The following is a 19,405-nucleotide window of genomic DNA, read 5'->3' as shown; positions in this document are numbered from 1 at the left end:
AAGTACGCTGTTCTTCTGAACAATGTCTTGAACGACCCATTTTCCTCAGCTTTCAAATGCATGTTCAACAAGTGTTGGCTTCATCCTTAAATAGGGGCCACCTGATTCACACCTGTTTCTTCACAAAATTGATGACCTCAGTGATTGAATGCCACACTGCTATTTTTTTGAACACACCCCTTTCAACTAATTCAACTAATTGCCCAATTGCACAGCCTTAAGAGCGTGCATATCATGAATGCTGGGTCTCATTTGTTTTCTGAGAATCTACTGAACCTACTGGTAACTTGTTTGCCACGTAGCAATAAAAAAATATACGAAAAACCTTGATTATTCTGGTTAGTCACATTGTACTGCTATTATTTTGAACAATACTGTACATGGAAGAAAGCAGCATGGAGCGAGGACTGACCTGCATGCCGTCTTCTCCCTGGCGCAGCCGCAGCAGGCTGACGAGTGTGTGTTCGCTCTGTGCTCGGACGCTGGTGTTCTTGTCCTTGGTGTTGTCCAGCAGGGCTTTGATGAGCGGTTTGACCAGACTGGGCTCCAGAGCGGGGGTCTCCGCCTCCTTACACACCCACCAGAGCACGCGCTCCGTCACCAGACGAATGTCACTCGACTGGTTCTGCAGACACTGTGGGAGGATGTTTGAGTTTGTTCACAATGTGTACCAGATAGGGCTGTATGATAAACCAATTTATCAAAACAACATTAAGTCCATGACATTGACAAAAGTTTGGAAAAGTCATTTTCAACATTTCGTGGAAATTATGCCAGAAATATATTTTACTATTGTAAGGTAAATGTAATCATGGGACTATTTTTAGAATTAAGTAATATCATATAATCAAGATATTTTTTTTAAGTATACATTTTTACACTATACAACTTTTCTTGTGCAGCACCTCATTTGACAAGAAAAAAAAAACCTTAAAAAGAATTGCTATGTTAACATTTGTTTACATCGTAAAACATTGATTAAACCGTAGAAGTTTTATGGATTCATCTTACCTTTTTAATTATAAATGTGCACTAAATAAGGATAAAATTACAATTAACTCCATGCATCTATAAATTTAGTTTACTCAAACTAGTTATCTTCAATTTTGAGGTCTAAGAAATACGTCAAATGCATCTCCTTCCCTATTAATGGTATTAAATGAATATTTTGAATGTTATGAAATTAAATAATATTGTTATTCTATATTTGTATTGCCCTACACTACATGACAACTTATATCCCATAATGCAAAGTGCTCTCATGAACCAGAAACAATATAGTGATAAACTAAATAATGCATCTGAAGCATTTTTCATGTTAAATTTAACATTGACTATAACTTATTGGACCCTAGTTAACATTACTAACAATAACCAGCTGTATTTTTATTAACTAAAGCTAACAAAGATTATTAAAAACTGTAACAAATGTATTGATAATTGTTACTAAACACATTAAGTATGCACTCTACAGTCCTCTGTATATTAGTGTACAGCAGGCGGTTTGTCTCAGTGAATGCTGGAGTCAGACTCACCTTGATGAACTGTGTGATGATGCGCGGAGAGATGCTCTCCGGTCCTCCTGAGCGGAGCTGGTGTCTCATCAGGTAACCCATGGCTCTGATGCCGCTGCAGGCGATGGGGATCTGCAGAAAACACACACACACACACACACACGAATCAAATGTTTGCACCACAGTTACATAACAGAGCGTTCATGAATGCATTGTAAAAAATAAATAAAAAAAACCTGCAAGATCTTGTGAAAACCATAAGCTCTAATCTCATTGGCTGATGTTGAACAACATCACAGGCTTCCAGGGTTCCATTTCAAGTTCTATAATCTTCCATACTAAAATGTCCAGATTTTTCAGACCATACTGAACATAAATTGTTTTGTGTATTTATGATTTATCATCTTATCATATTTTAAAACAATGAAAGTGTTTTTTGACCTTGCATGCATGTCAACCTGTTGTTGGAGCCTTTCATTACTCAAAATAGGAGCACTTTAAAACATACAAAACTATACAATTTATTCAGTCATGTAAAGATTTGATTGCCTGCACTAAATGTCATGAAAAAAAACATTGCTTTATGATTTTTAATATATTACAATTTTTAAATAAATTATTTAAAAGTTCTTAATTTTATATTTTAGAAATCAGAACAGGGACAAATAATTTTCCATTCCCTTGGTTTCTTTTTTCCTGTACTTGAAATGACAACAGTTTAATTCTGTATTTTCCCTGAGCTTTATTCTGTATGAAAAGCTGCTGCAATTAGCTTCTATGAGGAAGAACCAGGAACGTTTTAAAGGTCTGAGCAATGAACAACCGTTTGAATATTCATAACATTTTAAGATTTATTTGGCCCTAAACACAGGCATTTTTTTGGCCTCCCTGGGTTACCACGAGAGTTGTATTTTCTGCTGATTCACTGCGGTGTCTTACTCTGTCTGCGGTGGCGCTGGATAAGACGGCCTCCAGCACAGACGAGCTGTACTCCTCCGAACACAGCCGATCGGGAGCGGACTTCACCGCGATGGCCAGAGCCAAACTACGGCCGTGACGCACCATCCAGTCCACGCCAGACACATCCGCTGCAGACAAACAGATCACACGAGAGGATTCAGTGCTAGATTGAAGTGCTTTTATTGATGCATCTCATCCCAAAGCACCGGCAGACCCGAGATGTGTGTGATCTTACCGAGGACATGCTGCTGTAACACACTCTTCAGCTCCTCTTCTGACAGGAAGGCACACAGCTCGCCAACACAGCCTGCAGAGGCCATTCTCGTGGCATCCTACACACACACACAAACAGAGGGAAGGGAACAATAAGACACTCTCACAACCACATCCTGTGTTAGTTACTGTTTTAAAGACAAAAGATCACATGCAGATTCTTGCATGACTTCAAACATAGAATAGTATGAGTAATATATTATATATTCATAAATGTCAGTAGGCCTACATTTAAATATAAATTAATATTTCACACACACATGCACAAGCACACACATTATAAATAGACAATCTTTAAGTATTTCTGTATGCATGCATGCATGCATTTATATATACAGACAATCACTAAGTATCATCTTTATTAGGACTAACATATTATATTCAGATAGCAATATGTCTATTTATAATATATTTAATTATTTCAAATTGATGCATATATACACACACAATATAATGTTTACTCAACACAAGAACGATTAAAATGATTACATTTATATGAGTAAACAAAAAAAGCAATACAAGCAGAGTTATTGTAGTAGCAAGACACTATAGCTTTTATTTTCAATTTTTACTTTATTTAAAGTCCTATATATTTTGATGTATTTTTGACATTTTTATAAGTTTTAGTTTTTTATTTACTTTTAATATGTCTATATAGTTTTGATTAATTTTGTTTTAGTTATTTCGGGGTTAAATTAAATGAAAATGAGACACGTTGGCTGTGCAATCTGCTTTTATTCACTTTTTAATTATGGTTTTAATTTGAGTTCACCATAATAACCCTAACTAGTAGCTGTACCTCATCATGTCCCAGCATGCCCAGCAGTGTGGTGGTGATGTTCTTCCTGATGGAGGGGTCGACCTTTGACCCTGCACCCTGGATGACGAAGCGCAGGGCCTGCAACATGGTCTCCCTGCAGAATAAAGACAATAACAGAGTGACTGACGAGCACTAAATAACTTCTCTACAGAAGATACAACAGAAACCTTTATTATGAGCAAGAGCTACTGATCATTAATACTAGGTGACTAATTAATTTGGCAAAAACTATAGCATTTATGAATGATTAGCTACCGCCAGCTAGTTAATGTTTGATTAAAAAAATAAAAAACTTTCAAAAAAACTTTTATTTGTTCAGGGGTGGCCACAAATGTGTCAGTATCTGGGATACTTAAATCTGATTGGTGTCATTCTGTTATAATAAGCATTTATCGGTAAAATTGCTGATTGCACCAGTACACAAATACTATTTCCTGCATAGTTTTAGTTTCGTTTCTCATCACTTCTGCACTGTTTATTATAACCTAAGAAAATTACTTAAACCAATATTTCATATTAATCTACTTGGTAAGAAAATGTATACTTTTATTAGCACAGATGCATTAAATTTACCAAAAGTGAAAGTACAAAAATAAATGCTGCTCTTTTGGACTTTCTATCCATCAAAGAATCCTAAAAAAACAAATGAATCAAGGTTTTCTTAAACCTTAAGCAGCACACTTGTGTTTAACTTTGTTAACTTTTTTGAAATTATGTTTCTTGAGCAGCAGAGACACTGAAGACTGGAGTAATGATGCTGAAAATGCATCTTTGCATCATAGAAATAAATTATATTTTAATGTTTATTCGAACAGAAAATGGCTATTTTAAAGTGTAATAATATGTTCACAATATTTCAGATTTTACTGCATTTTTGATCAAATAAATGCCGCCGTGTTGAGCAGAAGACACTATTTTTCTATACAGTACTGTAAGTGCTGCAGAAGTGTGCATTTGTTTTCCTCACCTGACTCCAGAGTCCTCTGCGTTGCGTATGGCCGTCAGCTGTTCTGTGAACAGTGGATCTACTTTAGTGTGTATGGAGACCAGCTGACCCAGAGACTCGGCCGCCCGCAGCCTCACGGCGCGGCTGGAGTCCTGCAGGGCCTTCAGGAAGGTGGTCTGGAGCTGCGGCAGGAAGGGTTTCAGAGCGATGCCCACCTGCGCACGAGAGAGGAGATGTGAGCGTGAGTTATGAGTCTCTTCATCAGCATCAGGACAGAGGCGTGAGGGACACTGACTTTGGCCAGCAGCAGAGTGAGCGTCTCCAGCAGAGCCGTCTTCACATTCCAAGAGAATCGGTCTCCCAGTATACGGATGAGGGGTCCGGTGATGCTGACCACAGAGGGCCGCAGAGCCTCCGCTGATGTCAGCTTAATGACTCCGCCCAGCGCACGAGCCGCTTCCTCCTTCTGCTCCGGACTTCCTGTCAGCACACCCTCCCTCAGCACGGGGAGAATACACGTCACTCCCTGAGGAAACACACACAGCATGTACATGACTGCAGGATCATTCCTATACTATTACGGCACTTATTATTAGCATTTTGAATGAGCTTTTTTATGTTAATTGTAGTTTTTTTGTTGTTGTTGTAATTTTGTAAATTATTTTCAATTTCGCTTTCATTTGATTTGGGTTTTAATTTGTACATAACATTTTGAAAAGTTTGCAAACTATCCTGTATTAAAAAAAACACTTTGCTTCAGTATATATATATATATATATATATATATATATATATATATATATATATATATATATATACATACACACTTTTTTTAATTTTTATTAAATTTAAATTAAAATACATAATTTATGCATTTAGCAGACACTTTTATTCAATATATAAAATGTTAATAATTATATTTAGCTTTATATATAATTTTTTTTTTAGTAAATTTATTACTCCGTTCAAGTTTATTCTTATTATTCACTTACAAAGATTTCAATAGTTTGTTTACAATAATAAAACTTTGATTTTCATAAAGAATTGCTGGAATAGAAGACTTTGCTTTTCTTGTTACTGCCACAAACATGCTTTTTTACTTACCACTACAACCTAATAAATATAGTATGTGAAATGTTTTTTTTTTTTCGGTTTTATTCAGCAAGTGGCACCCAGTTATAATCTTTACAATAAAAACTGTTGTTTTGCATTTTGAAACTTGTGTAAAAACTGTTGGCTGTCCTGTCAAATAATGAGTCAAAGAATGAAGTTATTTTTTGTCATATGTCGTCTAACTGGGGATTCCTAACCGCAGATTTCTTTTTCCACAAATATCAGGCAGCGAGTCATTCTGAACACTTCCATATTGATTATGTGCTATAAGAGTTGACTTTTGCTCTGTAAGTGATTCTTACCTTCTTGGGCAGACAGAAGCCAGGTAGGTGTTGACCTTTGACCTCAGCAGCAGCAGAGCGAATGTCCCTGTGTAGGTCGTCAATCAAGAACAGCTGACTGCCAGCATCCAGTTTCTGCACAAACACAGTGAAGTTATGAGAACTGTATCGACCAAACAAGAATATAAGTCATATTTCACGTTTAAATTCAGGTAGCAGCAATCTATTCCTGTGATGCTCCGCTGAATTTTCAGCATCATTCCTCCAGTCTTCAGTGTCACATGATCTTCAGAAATCATTCTGATATGATGATTTGTTCATCAATATTTCTGATTATTATAAACACTGATAACAGCAGAGGAAACCGTGATCAATTTAATTTTTCTGGAATCTCTGATGAACAGAAAGTTCAAAAGAACAGTGTTTTTTATTTGAAACTCTAAAAATATTTTCTAACATTATAAATGTCTTTACCCAATCAATTTTGATTGATGCATTACCCCCTTGCTGAATAAAAATATTAAATTATTTAAAAAATCACTGACTCCAAACTTCTCAACAGTAATGTATATACAGCAAAATATTGTAATATTATCTTCCAAACACTTTAATACATGAGTAAAGTGAGTGTATGTATGTGTGTGTGTGTGTGTGTGTGTGTGTGTGTGTATATATATATATGTGTGTGTGTGTGTGTGCTCTTGTTTTTGTGACATATCAGGACACAACTCTGTATAATGACATGGGTATGACACAGGTATTACAAGGAGAGGGTGACTTATGAGGACATAACCCATGTCCCCATTTTTCAAAACACTTATAAATCATACAGAATGAGTTTTTTTGAGAAAGTAAAAATGCACAAAGTTTCCTGTGAGGGTTAGGGTTAGGTGTAGGGTTGGTGAAGGGCGACAGAATATACAGTTTCTACAGTATAAAAACCATTACACCTATGGGATGAACACACTTTTCACAAAAACAAACGTGTGTGTGTGTGTCTGTTTGTGTGTGTGTTTGTATAACTTGATTATGCTACTGAATTCTACACCTGAGATGTTGTTTAAAACACCTCAACCTTACTAGCACACAAAGGATCATACAAGTATAAAGACAAGGACTTGTAGAAGTTCCACTGATGTACACGGATGAAAGCATCGCTCACCTTTGTGATGGAGTTGATGGTGTCCCAGCTCTGGTTGAGCACCTCAGGGTTGGGGTCGTTCATGAGCCGCATGAGGCCGGACAGCAGCATGCGTGTGTGAGCGCTGTAGTCCAGCCGTGTTCGAGAGAAGTATCCGTTGAGGATGGTGACGGACGCCTGCCTCAGCCCAGCGTCTGCTCCTCGTGTGGCCTCCAGCAGATCCTCAATGATGATTCTCTGGCCCACTTCATCCTCCACCGAGAGGATCACCGCCTGACAGTTGCTCAGCTCCTGCACAAGACCAGAGATGCACACATTTACAGTCAAATAATTCTGATTCCTAATCATTTCCGTTGCAGAGAAAGTTGAGAGTGTGCATGTTTATGTTTAATAAAAAAGTATTTTCTGCTCACTTATATCTCAGTCTATATTTACTTGATCAAAAAGAATCTTGAAAAATAAAATGTATGAAGGTTTGAACAAAAATATGAAGCAGCACAACTGAAAACAGTTGTGCTGCTTCATATTTTTGTTCAAACCTTCATACATTTTATTTTTCAAGATTCTTTTAATGAATAGAAAGTTCCAAAGAACAGCATATATAAAAAAAAAAAACATTTATGCAACTGTAATATTTTAAGATTATTGTAACTTTTTTTATAACTTGCTCTTTGCGGAGTAAGTGTATTAATTTATTTTCTTCTTTTCATATATATATACACTTTTTAAATCTAACCCTAAAACCTTTGAATGGTAATGTATCATGGTTTTCACAACAACACGAAGCAAATTAGCAATACAACCATTTTCAAGATTGATAATATTAATAATAATAATAAATGCTTAATGCGCAGCAAATCTGCATATTAGAATTATCCTTCAGAAATCATGGAATAAATTACATTTTAAAATACATTCAAATAGAAAACACTTGAATTGTAATAACATTTCAAATTATACTTCATTTTTGATCAAATAAATGCAGTATCGAGGAGAAAAGACTTCTTTTCAAAAACTAGGGCTGCCCCCTAATTGTCGACTAATCACGGAGAATGTACAGACGTTTATTTGTACGCACTCACAATGACAACAAAACGTGCTTTTGTAAAATAAAGAAAGCAAACCGGCTCGGCCTCTGTGAACGAGCACAAAACTTCGTGTACATATTTGCCTTGCAGACATTAAAAATATATATCAAGTATATAGAGAGTGAAATGTCTACTTTCAAATTAATCAATTCAAATGGACAACTAATATACTCAGATTATGAAGCATGCATACAGGCGCATCACTACTGCAGTGATGACGAGTCTGTCGCCGACTTCATCTCTTAAACCGAAAATAAAGAAAGCATTAGTTTATCAAATTATTAAAATGTTAATGAAGTCTCCTTAACGTTTTTTTTCCTGACACATTCATAATCATAGCTCCTGCAGTGCGCTGTGGCAAGCTTCATGAGTGCACTTGAGCGCTTATTATGCTTTGTAGGCAATTAAAGGCTCACTATGATTTAAATGGCTTATTAATAAACGTATGATTAGTCGACTACTTCTAAAATTAGTCGACCAGAAAAAACCTTAGTCGAGGGCAGCCCTATCAAAAACATTCAAAATCTTAATTATTCCAATCTGTTTGACCAGTAATGGATTTTGTAGAAATGATTGACAGCTGTCGTGTTCACCTGCAGGCACTCGTCTGAGTCCAGCTTGTCTTTGAGAGAGGAGAGCAGCGCGGGCAGAATCACCCCGAGGTGTTTCGTCAGAGCGTCTCCTGCCACCGCAGACAGGAAGGCCAGGACACGCGTGTTTACAGGAGGAGCCGTCAGCTACAGAGGAGAAAAATAAAGCGTTAATGGAATGGAGTCCAGATTTAACAGTTAAACAAGTGCAAGGAATTGTTCTAGTCTCTGTCTATTCTCTGTATTGGGCTGCACGAGTCTGACACATTTTTCAAGGCTTGTGAGCCTAATCTTAACAAAACGGCATCTTAACAAGACATTGTTAAGCTTTTATTATATACTTTGTTATTCAAAAGTCTGGATATACAAGGTTTTAATCTTTGCTTCTGCACAAGTATAGTAAAGAGAACTCACTTTAGGCACCAGGTAAGGCAGGACAGATCGACTCTTCACAGCCATGACCTGTTTCAATCCATCCAACGCAAACTCTGACGTCTCCTCGTCCTCCTGCAACAAAAAACAAGCAGATTTTAATTCACCATACATACAGTTTTGAAGCAGACTGGATAGATAGAAACTAGCAATTGAGAAGTAGAGAACTAACAGTACTGTATTTATGTATTAAATAACCAGAAATGTTTTTTTAATCTGCATATAAGAATGTTTCTGATGGATCATGTGACACTAAAGACTGGAGTAATGATGCAGAAAATTCAGCTTTGATCAACAGGAATAAATTATAATTTACACTACATTCAAATCGCAAACAGTTATTTTAAAATGCAATATTATTTGACAATTTTAACTGTATTTTTGATTAAATAAATGCAGCTTTGGTGAGCAGAAGAGTCTTCAATTAAAACCCAAACGCATATGTATATTAGATCTACTGAGCATTATCTTTGTTTTCTTATTTATTAATCCCAATTTAATCCAAAAGTGACTTAATAATTTACACCCCCCCTAACCTATATGAATTACTTTCAGCTGTTAAAAACACACACTAAAAAAAGATATTTTGAAGAATGTTGGTAACCGAACAGTTGATGGTAGCCATTGCCTGCCATAGTATGGAAAAAAAATACTGTGGAAGTCAATGGATACCGGCAACTGTTTGGTTACCCACCAAACTTACACAAGTTTGGGACAAGTTGAGGGTCAGTAAATACGTTTTTATTTTTGGGTGTATTATCTCTTTAATATGGATTTGTTGCTTATTAATTGTGGGAAGGAGGCAGTACCAGTTGTTTGAGCAGTGTAGGCAGGATATCATCGAGGGCCTGGTGTCCGATGGTGGCATGGAGCTGCTCGAAGGTTTTGGCAGCCGCTTCACGAACCTCCTCCAGAGGATCACACAGGGCCTTACGCACGGTGGGAACCAGAGACTCGGAGAACACCAGAACCTGACACAAAAACACAGCTTCACCATGATGACGTGAACAAAGGAGCCCGCTGAGCGTACTTCATCAGTTCCAACTCACTGCGTCTCTGCTGGTGGACTTCATGATCTCACAGAGGCCGATGCACACACCCTGCCTCTCGTCGCTCTTATCCGAGCGCAGACCCTCCTCCAGGATGGGAATGATTTCAGGCAGGATCTTCTCACCTAGTTTCTTCACCAGGTCTCCCAAAGTACGAGCAGCGATCTGGAAACACAGATTAACGTGAACAGCGTAAGCTTTTCTGTAGAGAAGCATGGACTGATCCATCATAAAACAATTTTCCATTACTAGCTATTACTAACATTGAATTATAGATGCTTAGTATGATGCTAAATACACACATCTAGTTAACATGGAAACAAATGCATCTTTTGCTGGCCATGAAATCAAAAGGGACTTCAGTTTGTCGTTGGATTGTACCGTTCTCTTGTCTGGGCAGGTGGAGGCCAGGAAGCCCAGCAGCAGCGTGAAGAGGGTGGGCAGGATTTCTCGTAGCGTTCGAGGCGTGTTCGACACCACGATCTTCCACACGTGAAGAGACGCCTGTCTGACCACCAGCTGTATGTCTGAGCGGCCCATGTAGAGCCCAGAAAGCACACGGTTGCGTCTCTCTGCGCCCAGCGCTCCAATAATGGCCTGGGGAAATATATTGCAAACATTTACACACAAAGTTTCTTGGGACACAACAGGAAGCAAGGGATATATTTTGGTCTTGTAATGAAAGCACGGCCATCAGACGCTGTCCTGTGGTCTGTTCCAGAGGCTCATTACGGTTACCTTAGTCGACTGGGCCGTGCCGAAATTGTCATCCTCTGATGCAGTCTCTGTTGTCATCTTTCCCGATACCCCGGAGATATGGAACAGCAGGTCGCCTAGCAACTGCACCGAGCTAAATCTAAGAGAACACAAACACTCAGCATCAGCATCCATCACTATGGCAGCCGTCTTCTGAAGTGATGGGGGCGGATGTTTGGTACCTGATCCTCCAGAGGTCGTCAAACAGGCCCTGCTCCAGCTCTGGCAGCAGCAGAGCGATGGCAGTCTCGGCGTACATACTGATGATGCGCTGGCCGGCACGCAGGGCTGTGTCTCGCACGTACTCATTCTCATCTGCCAGAGCCTGAACAAACACACAATCACCCACCAAACAGTTTATCTATGCTTAAGAGACAACTAGATGACGAAAATATTCCTTTATAAATAGAATAAATAACCAACAAAAGACAGAAACAGATCAACAAGTCAACAACATAAAGCATATTAATTTGCTGTTATCCATTATTTTCCACTGTATTTTTTTCCCCTACTATGGAAGTCAATGGCTACCAGCAACTGTTTGGTTACCGACACGCTTTAAAATATCTTCTTTCATGTTGAACATGTTGAATCGGAGTCAGGGCTGTCGGGACATGTGAGAACTCTAATTGGATGTTCAGTTTATATTTCAACATTTCAACGAGTCAGTTAGAGTTACAAATGACCTGCTCTTATCATCTGATCGTAGTTGTATCTCTGTATTAGTGCTACTGGATCTTAGTGCTGCATTTGACAGTATTGACCACAACATTCTTTTAAATAGAATAGACTAGAAACCGTTGATGGCATTAGAGGAAGTGCATTAGCATGGTTCAAATCATACCTATCTGACCGCCATCAGTTCGTAGCAGTGAATGAAGAGGTATCATATCGATCACAAAACAAATTCCTCGTATGTGTAAACATACCTGGCAATAAAGCTCATTCTGATTCTGATTCTGACAAGTGCAGTATGGAGTACCTCAAGGCTCAGTACTAGGGCCGTTACTTTTAATGCTTTACATGTTATCCTTCAGGAGATATCATCATGAAACATGGTGTTAGCTTTCACTGTTATACTGATGATACTCGGCTCTATACTTCTTCATGGCCCCGCGAAACATACCAATTAGAAAAATGAACAGAATACATAGTTGATATAAAAAACTGGATGACGAGTAATTTCTTACTGCTAAATTCTGAAAAAAAAAAACAGAGGTTTTAAATAAATATATATATAATTTTCATTTTTTTTTTTTTTGAGAAACATAGATTGATCCATATCCAGAATTTATTTTTTTGGAAAATGAATAAATTCTCTTAAATAAAGATTTCTCTTAAAAACATTTCAATAATTAGATTTTTTTGTATTAAGAAAATAAATGCTTAATATTTCCCAAGCAAATATTAGTAACTAAATATTAGTTCCTTAAAAAAAGAGATAAAATTAAACTCAATATTTAATTTCTTAAATATTAAGTAAATATTTCCTTACTACATAAAAAATGTATCTTTTTTTAACAGTTTGTTAAACTTCGACTCATTCTTATTAGTAATAAAAATTCATAATAAGAATTTATTAAGAAAAATCGTATTTTCCTGAATATTAAGAAAGTAAACCGCTACTTAATATTAAAATAAACATTTAATAATACATTTTTAACAATTCAAGAGTTTACATAAAGCTTACAAAACTCAAAACGATGTGAAATTAAAAGTATTCAATCGTGCCGTCTCACCTTGAGGATGCAGGGAATGATGGGACCCACATACGGGGTGAATTTGTCCCCGAAGGTCAGAGGGAGGTAGATGAACATCATGATGTATCCGTCTCTGACGTGAGAGGCGATGTCCACCTTACTGGCCGTCTGAACCACGTCTGGCATCAGTTTATCCAGCTTCTCCACTCCTAACGCTGCCATAACTTCAGCCAAACCTGAAAGACGAAGATAAAGAGGTATGGAGAACACCATGAAAGTCAAAAGACAAAAACACACAGGTGCAGGTGTAATATACGTGTGCTGTGGCTCTCTGCTGCCCTCTAATGGTGCAGTGATGGTTCTCTCACCTTGAGCCGCACCGGATCGATCCACAGAGCTCTGTTCAGACGCCAGTGTCTCCATGAGCCACGGCAGCAGATCGTCGAAACTGGACTCTCCCATTCCCTTCACCATAGCACCCAGAGCCTTAGCCGACACGGTCCGCACCTGATCGACAGACACCGATAACACCACATCCACATATAACACAGTTAATGCCAGCAGGCTTCAAAAGCGCTCATACCTCGGGCACGGGGTCCAACAGAGACGCTTTGAGTCCTGGAATCACGCTGGGCAGATACGGAGACAGATCCTGCAAGCAAATACAACACATACAGAGATATTAATGCCAAGAGCCACTCAAGGCAATGAGTTACAGTGATTTACCACGGTTAAGAGGTGATATTATCTAAAAGTATGGTGTATAAGGCCTAGTGGCTTGTTTTGTTTTTTATGAAAGCATTTTATTCTAATGATACATTTTCTGTTTGTTTGCATTGACTTTTTGGCTCTACGCACCAGAAGCAACAAGATTCTACTTATTTGGACCACAACAATTTCTTCATATATTGATACTAATAATATTTTACATAATCTGAATGAACAATTATTTCACCTAATGAATCCAAATGTACATGAATGCTTAAGCCACATTATCTGGTAAACAACATCCAAACAACTAAATTAATTGCTGAATAAGTAATAAACCTGAGAAAAATCTAATTTTACTAGTATTTCTATAACACTACTGCTTACATTATTTTTATGTTTTAGAAACAAGCTAATTTTCAGCATTTCTACTCCAGATCCTTCAGAAATCATTCTAATCTGCCGATCTGCCACTCAATAAATACTTCTGATTATTAACAATGTTGAAAATAGGGCTGGGCGATATATAAAAAAAAAAAAAATGATATCTCGATATTGTCAAAATTTGTACGATATTCGATATATATATCGATATGTTTGCATTTGCATTTAAATAATAAGAAAAAAAACATGATTTTATTTTGCCCATTAAAAAAAAAAAAAAAAAAAAACTATTTAGATTAAACAGCTAATTTAAGCAGTTAAAAATTCTAGACCAAGAGATCACTTACTGCTTTTTATTAAATGAATACATGTAGGCCTATATGTAACTGAAGCAGTGCAAATTAAGTACAGAAAGTGCATTCTGTCAACTTTTTAATGCATGCAATTCACAATTTTAACTATGCAACTGGGATAAGTATTTTATTTTTATTTTTTTAAATAGTTTTTATGCTAAGAACACAAGTCTGTCAACTGTCCGCGTTTTTAAGAGAAGCTCTGTGGCATGAAACTATGTTCCTACTGACATTAAAAAGATGGGGAGCTAGTTGCTGAAGCACATAGCTATTTCTTATATATAAATATATATATATATATAATTATAAATGAATACCAAAGACTTTTGCATTCTCTCTGTCTATATCATGGAAACTGGTAAACATATCAGTGAAATTCCCCAATAGTAATTCCAATTGGCCATAGCATATGTTTCTCTATTCAAACATCAGCGGTCGAGTAAGTGCATTTATTTTGCGATCACAAATGCAAACAATACAGTTGAGATCTCACGATAGAACACAGACCGGCTGAACGACGCTTTCATTAGATTGCTCGATTCCAGCTTGCTAGTGTTTTCAGATTATCGTCGGAGGCTCTTCCGCAATGAGGAGTGAGCAGGTGCGCATGGTTGCCAGATTGCTTAAAATAAGCAAACACCGGGCAGAAAATGTATCCTTGTAACAGTGGAGCTCTGATTCTGAGATTTAAACTCTTGTTATCTGGCAACCGCTATCATTAAAGCTCTTGTAGTAGAGGGGTGTAGAGCACTCAGCAGTTTTGAAAAGTATCTTTTTGGAAAGTATGCTTGAATTTGAAATATTCAATATTCCCGATATATTAAAATTTTACATTGTCGTCAAAATTATTCCGATACTATCGCTAATATTCGATATATCGCCCAGCCCTAGTTAAAAAACTGTTTTTTTTTTCTAGATTCTTTGATTAATAGAAAGTTCAAAACAACAGAATTAACTGAAATGGAATTGTTTGATCAAATTAATGCATCCTTGCTAAATAAAAGTATTACTTTCTTTAAAAAAAACATAAAAAAAAAAGGAAGAAGTTTTTATTGGCTCATCCAACCCAAAAAAAAACAAAAAAACATTTGTTTTCTGAAAATCTCATAAACCTGTTAAACCTGTTTTAAACCTGTTAAAGCGCACACATTAGTGACTTCAACACAATATTTAGGATATAAAACAGGACAGCTGTGTTCACATCAGTGTGATTTCCCACCTTCTGGTCAGTGAGCGAGTACATGTTTCCGATGATCTGCGCGGCCATCTTTCGTGTGTCAGTGGAACGGTCCTGAAACGCTCTCTGGACGATGGGCATGATCAGAGCCAGAGACGGAGCGTCGATGAAGTGCACAAACTTGGTGTCCAGCAGCGTTTGCAGACAGTGATGTGTCTTATGAGACGGGTCGGTCAAAGCGTCCAGCAGGATGGGGGAGATCGCTGTCAAATCCACAATATCAGTTCAGTCATTATGTATGGATCGAACCTTAAAAGCTTTCATTAAAGCCCCACTGTGCAACACCAAAACCAAAAAACAATAATATTTCATACCCAGGATCTCAGGGTTGCGGATGACGGAGCCGATCTGTCGGAGCGCTTGCTGACCGGCTTTCTGCACCTTCACGTGAGAGTCGGTCAAAACCTCCGTCAGTTTGGGAACGATGTTCGGCAGACACGAGGACAACTGTTTAGGAGCACAGTACGCCATCGCACCCAACAACTCCACCGAGCCTACAGACACAGCCAAGAGAGCATTACAAATAATACATTTCCATGTGAAGTACTCATAATGATTAATAATAAATAATAATAATTATAATCTTACAATGAAAAAGCATTATAAAAAATGTCCTGCATATCCTTATAAGATACAATACAAAATAATACTAATAACAAAAACTATACATTTAACAATTAAAAATAATACTACCAATAAAATAATACAATTAAAATAATACAATTATGATGTGAAAGTGATAACGATTAATAAAACAAAAGATCATAAAATTAAAAACTATACTTAGAATAAAAATAAAAATAATAAATTATGAAGCATAATATGTAAAAAAAGAAGTTAAAAATGCTATAAATATAAATAATAAAATAAGCAATGCTATGCATTTTTTATGTGACGTAATAACATTAATTAATAAATAATAGCAATAATATTAATAATTACATAATAATTACAAAAACTATCAACATAAAATAAATACTATACTATAACAAAACATTTATTAAACAATGTACTACATTACATTAATAATAATAATAATAAAATAAAAAAAATACATATTTAATTAAAATAAAACACACTAATTAAAAAAAAAACATTAAAATATAAAATAATAATTATATGTCTCGAGTAGACAAATGCCTGAACACTACAATGCCAAAAAATATTCTGCATCAGGAATCAGACCTGCTTTGGTTCTCCAGGACTCCTCCTCCAGAGCCACCAGCAGAGACGGCAGAACCAGCTTCACGCCGTGAGCGCTCAGGTTCCTCATCACAGCCTTAGCACAGTCATCCGCCGCCTGACACACAGCAAACCAGCACGCAACATCTCAACAGACATACATTCATTTGCAACCTCAGTCTAACCAGATGAGACACAACACCGTCTGAGAGAGAAGTTTGCAGGACTTACTGAAAGCAAAAAAAAAATTGCACTGATGTATCCTCAATTTATCCTCAACCTAGTCTGAATGATGGCCAAAACTTTACTGATGTTTATTGTTTATTGCATCCTTTTCCACTCCCCAAAAAACACCATAAGAGCTAAACGAAACAGCACGAGAAGTGCACATTAAACTCTCTCTCTCAGTTGCATTATCATCAACATAGAGTGAATTACACACAAAAAACACTTATTAAAACGAACAGTAAACATATATATATATATGCGCTTTCATTAACCATATAGCTCCATAGACTAGAAAACCTGTCAAAATAAGAGTCCCTAAAGGAGATCTCATTTATATTTTAACTTAAAAAAATATTAAAATGTATACAGAAACAAATCAGAAAGTTAATCATAATCTTCTGAATATTAAACCATAAGTCTGTTACAATAAAGGTTGATTAATATGCATTTAATTTATATAGTTATTTTACATTTGTTTACTTTATTTATGTCCCTGAAAATTGTTAAACTTACCTTAAAAGCACTGTTTATTTAATATGTATCTTTGTTATGTAGGCGTTTTTGAACTTTGCTGATTAAAAACATACAATCTTTTTTGATGCTAAAATTTCAAATAAGAGAGGAAGTGACAAATATCGGTATCGGCCAATAAATGTTAAGATCGGTATCGGCCCCCCCAAAAAATCATATCGGTGCATCCCTAAAAAAATAAATACAAAAAACTTATGCTAAAGCTAATGATTAATGTATGTAATGCAGGATTTTGGACCAATGAGATTTCACTCAATTTCAAATTCAGCATGAGGCACTTAAATACAGTGGCTGTTAAGGTTTATATGAAATGACCATCTGGTTATGATGCAAGTATAAAACAGAAGAGACTGTACCTCTCTGACGTACTGGTTTCCGTCACCAAAACAGAGCAGCAGGTGAGGAAGGACATGGACCACGTATGGCTCAAACAGCTTCCCCAGCATGTTACACAACATCTCAAACGCAAACAGAGCACCTGTCACAGAACACCACAAACTTATTTCTACATTCAACCCTCACTACTCACTGTTTTCTTAATTTGATCATTTTCTTTCTTTTCTCTGCATTTATATTTATTAGATAAAAAAAAAAAAAAAAAAAAATCGGAAATCGGTATCGGCCAGTTTGTTTGTAAAAAAAAATCGGTAACGAAATCAGCCATGAAAAATCATGATCGGTGCATAATAATGTTTTCTTAATTTGATCATTTTCTTTCTTTTCTCTGCATTTATATTTATTTGGGTTTATTTGATAGACAAATATCGGTAACGCTTTAGAATAGGTAACACTTATTAGTTGCTTATTAGCATGCATATTACTAGAATATTAGCTAGGGATGCACCGGTTGACCGGCCATAAATCGGAACCGGCCGGTTTTTGCTTAAAATACGTGATCGGCAATCGGACGGTTTTTGGTCTTCTTTCGGCCGATTTTTCCGGGAGTGCGGCCGCGTGCACAGACTACATTGTAGTCGTTCGATATATCATTTGTGTGGAAGTATTTCGAAATCTGTGCGGAGGACACGGGCAGCCGATCAGTACTAGAAGTGCAGAGCTTCATGTCTATTTTACCTTAAAATTACATCGACTTAATTTTATTTAAAAATCACCTGTTGTAGCACACTGAGAAAAAGTGTTTCATTCGTCCAATTAAAAAAAATTAGGGTAATGATTCACATCTGTATTTTTTCACTTGAGAGAATAGTTATTTATTTTTCATTGGCTCAAGTAAAAAAAATATAGATGTAAATCATTACCCTAATTTTTTTTTTTTATTGGATGAATGAAAACACTTTGCATCTTTGTTTTATTCGCACCAACATTATTTGATTTTAACATTTTAGAATAATCTATTTATATAGCATACTTTTATTTAGTCTGTAATTAAAGACAAATGGTAAATACCTTTTTTTTTTATTTAAAAACCAAATTTAAAAACTAAAATACTGAATGCTGATCAAGAATATGTGTTGATTGTGTTGTTTGGACTCTAGAACTATGCAGTTGTTGCCTTTAATTTCACATGGTTACAGTTAATCTTTAAATTTAATGCCAGTTCTCTGTAGTTTCAACCCAATTCAAAAACAAAAGGACAATTTCAGATGGTTGCAGTTATTGTTGTCAATAGCCAAAAGCCTATTAAATACCAAATAAACATCTTGTTTATGCACACTTTCCTTCTTTCTTGTTTGTTGCTTAAAGATAAAAAATAAATTAAAAAATCGGAATCGGCCAGTTTGTTTGTAAAAAAAAATCGTTATCGAAATCGGCCATGAAAAATCATGATCAGTGCATCCCTAATATTAGCCATGTATTAGTGCTAATTGAGAACCTATTAATGCCTTATTCTACATCCCTAATCTCACCCAAAACCTAAACCTAAGAAATTAAGAATTTGAGAGAAATGTCGTAGTTAATAGTTAACAAGTGTTACCCAAATATCCTACAGAAAAGACTGAGTTATCTGGAAACAAGCAGGGAACAGAGCTTGACTCGAACCTAGGGACGTAACGATTAACCGCGAGCACGTTGAAAAATGATTCAAATATGAGACGATACAAATCTTTTGAGATGTTAAAATCGTGATTCATTAAGGGGTAGGAGTCTATGTGAATGT

At 36.4% G+C, this 19,405-nt stretch overlaps 1 protein-coding gene across 5 annotated transcripts in view; it reads right to left on the bottom strand.

Moving 5' to 3' along the window:
- The window catches only part of LOC127963238 (eIF-2-alpha kinase activator GCN1), a 53,086-nt gene that overhangs the window by 8,488 nt on the left and 25,193 nt on the right, over positions 1–19,405 (bottom strand). For all 5 annotated transcript variants that reach the window (XM_052563017.1, XM_052563015.1, XM_052563016.1 and 2 more), the window contains exons 35-57: positions 17,643–17,764; positions 16,531–16,645; positions 15,660–15,839; positions 15,328–15,548; positions 13,247–13,315; positions 13,032–13,170; positions 12,703–12,899; positions 11,146–11,288; positions 10,946–11,063; positions 10,589–10,804; positions 10,208–10,372; positions 9,968–10,129; positions 9,141–9,233; positions 8,730–8,873; positions 7,070–7,339; positions 5,929–6,042; positions 4,809–5,039; positions 4,535–4,728; positions 3,547–3,661; positions 2,710–2,806; positions 2,454–2,602; positions 1,536–1,646; positions 413–634 (exon numbers count right to left, since the gene is read on the bottom strand). In XM_052563017.1, coding sequence (XP_052418977.1) covers positions 413–634; positions 1,536–1,646; positions 2,454–2,602; positions 2,710–2,806; positions 3,547–3,661; positions 4,535–4,728; positions 4,809–5,039; positions 5,929–6,042; positions 7,070–7,339; positions 8,730–8,873; positions 9,141–9,233; positions 9,968–10,129; positions 10,208–10,372; positions 10,589–10,804; positions 10,946–11,063; positions 11,146–11,288; positions 12,703–12,899; positions 13,032–13,170; positions 13,247–13,315; positions 15,328–15,548; positions 15,660–15,839; positions 16,531–16,645; positions 17,643–17,764 — 3,587 coding nt within the window. The remainder of the gene's footprint in view (positions 1–412; positions 635–1,535; positions 1,647–2,453; positions 2,603–2,709; positions 2,807–3,546; positions 3,662–4,534; positions 4,729–4,808; positions 5,040–5,928; positions 6,043–7,069; positions 7,340–8,729; positions 8,874–9,140; positions 9,234–9,967; positions 10,130–10,207; positions 10,373–10,588; positions 10,805–10,945; positions 11,064–11,145; positions 11,289–12,702; positions 12,900–13,031; positions 13,171–13,246; positions 13,316–15,327; positions 15,549–15,659; positions 15,840–16,530; positions 16,646–17,642; positions 17,765–19,405) is intronic.

Source organism: Carassius gibelio, chromosome B8, assembly GCF_023724105.1.
Source record: "Carassius gibelio isolate Cgi1373 ecotype wild population from Czech Republic chromosome B8, carGib1.2-hapl.c, whole genome shotgun sequence".
NCBI lineage: Eukaryota > Metazoa > Chordata > Actinopteri > Cypriniformes > Cyprinidae > Carassius > Carassius gibelio.
The sequence above is the reverse complement of the archived record's forward strand: the minus strand, read 5'-3'. Positions and strand labels throughout refer to the sequence as shown.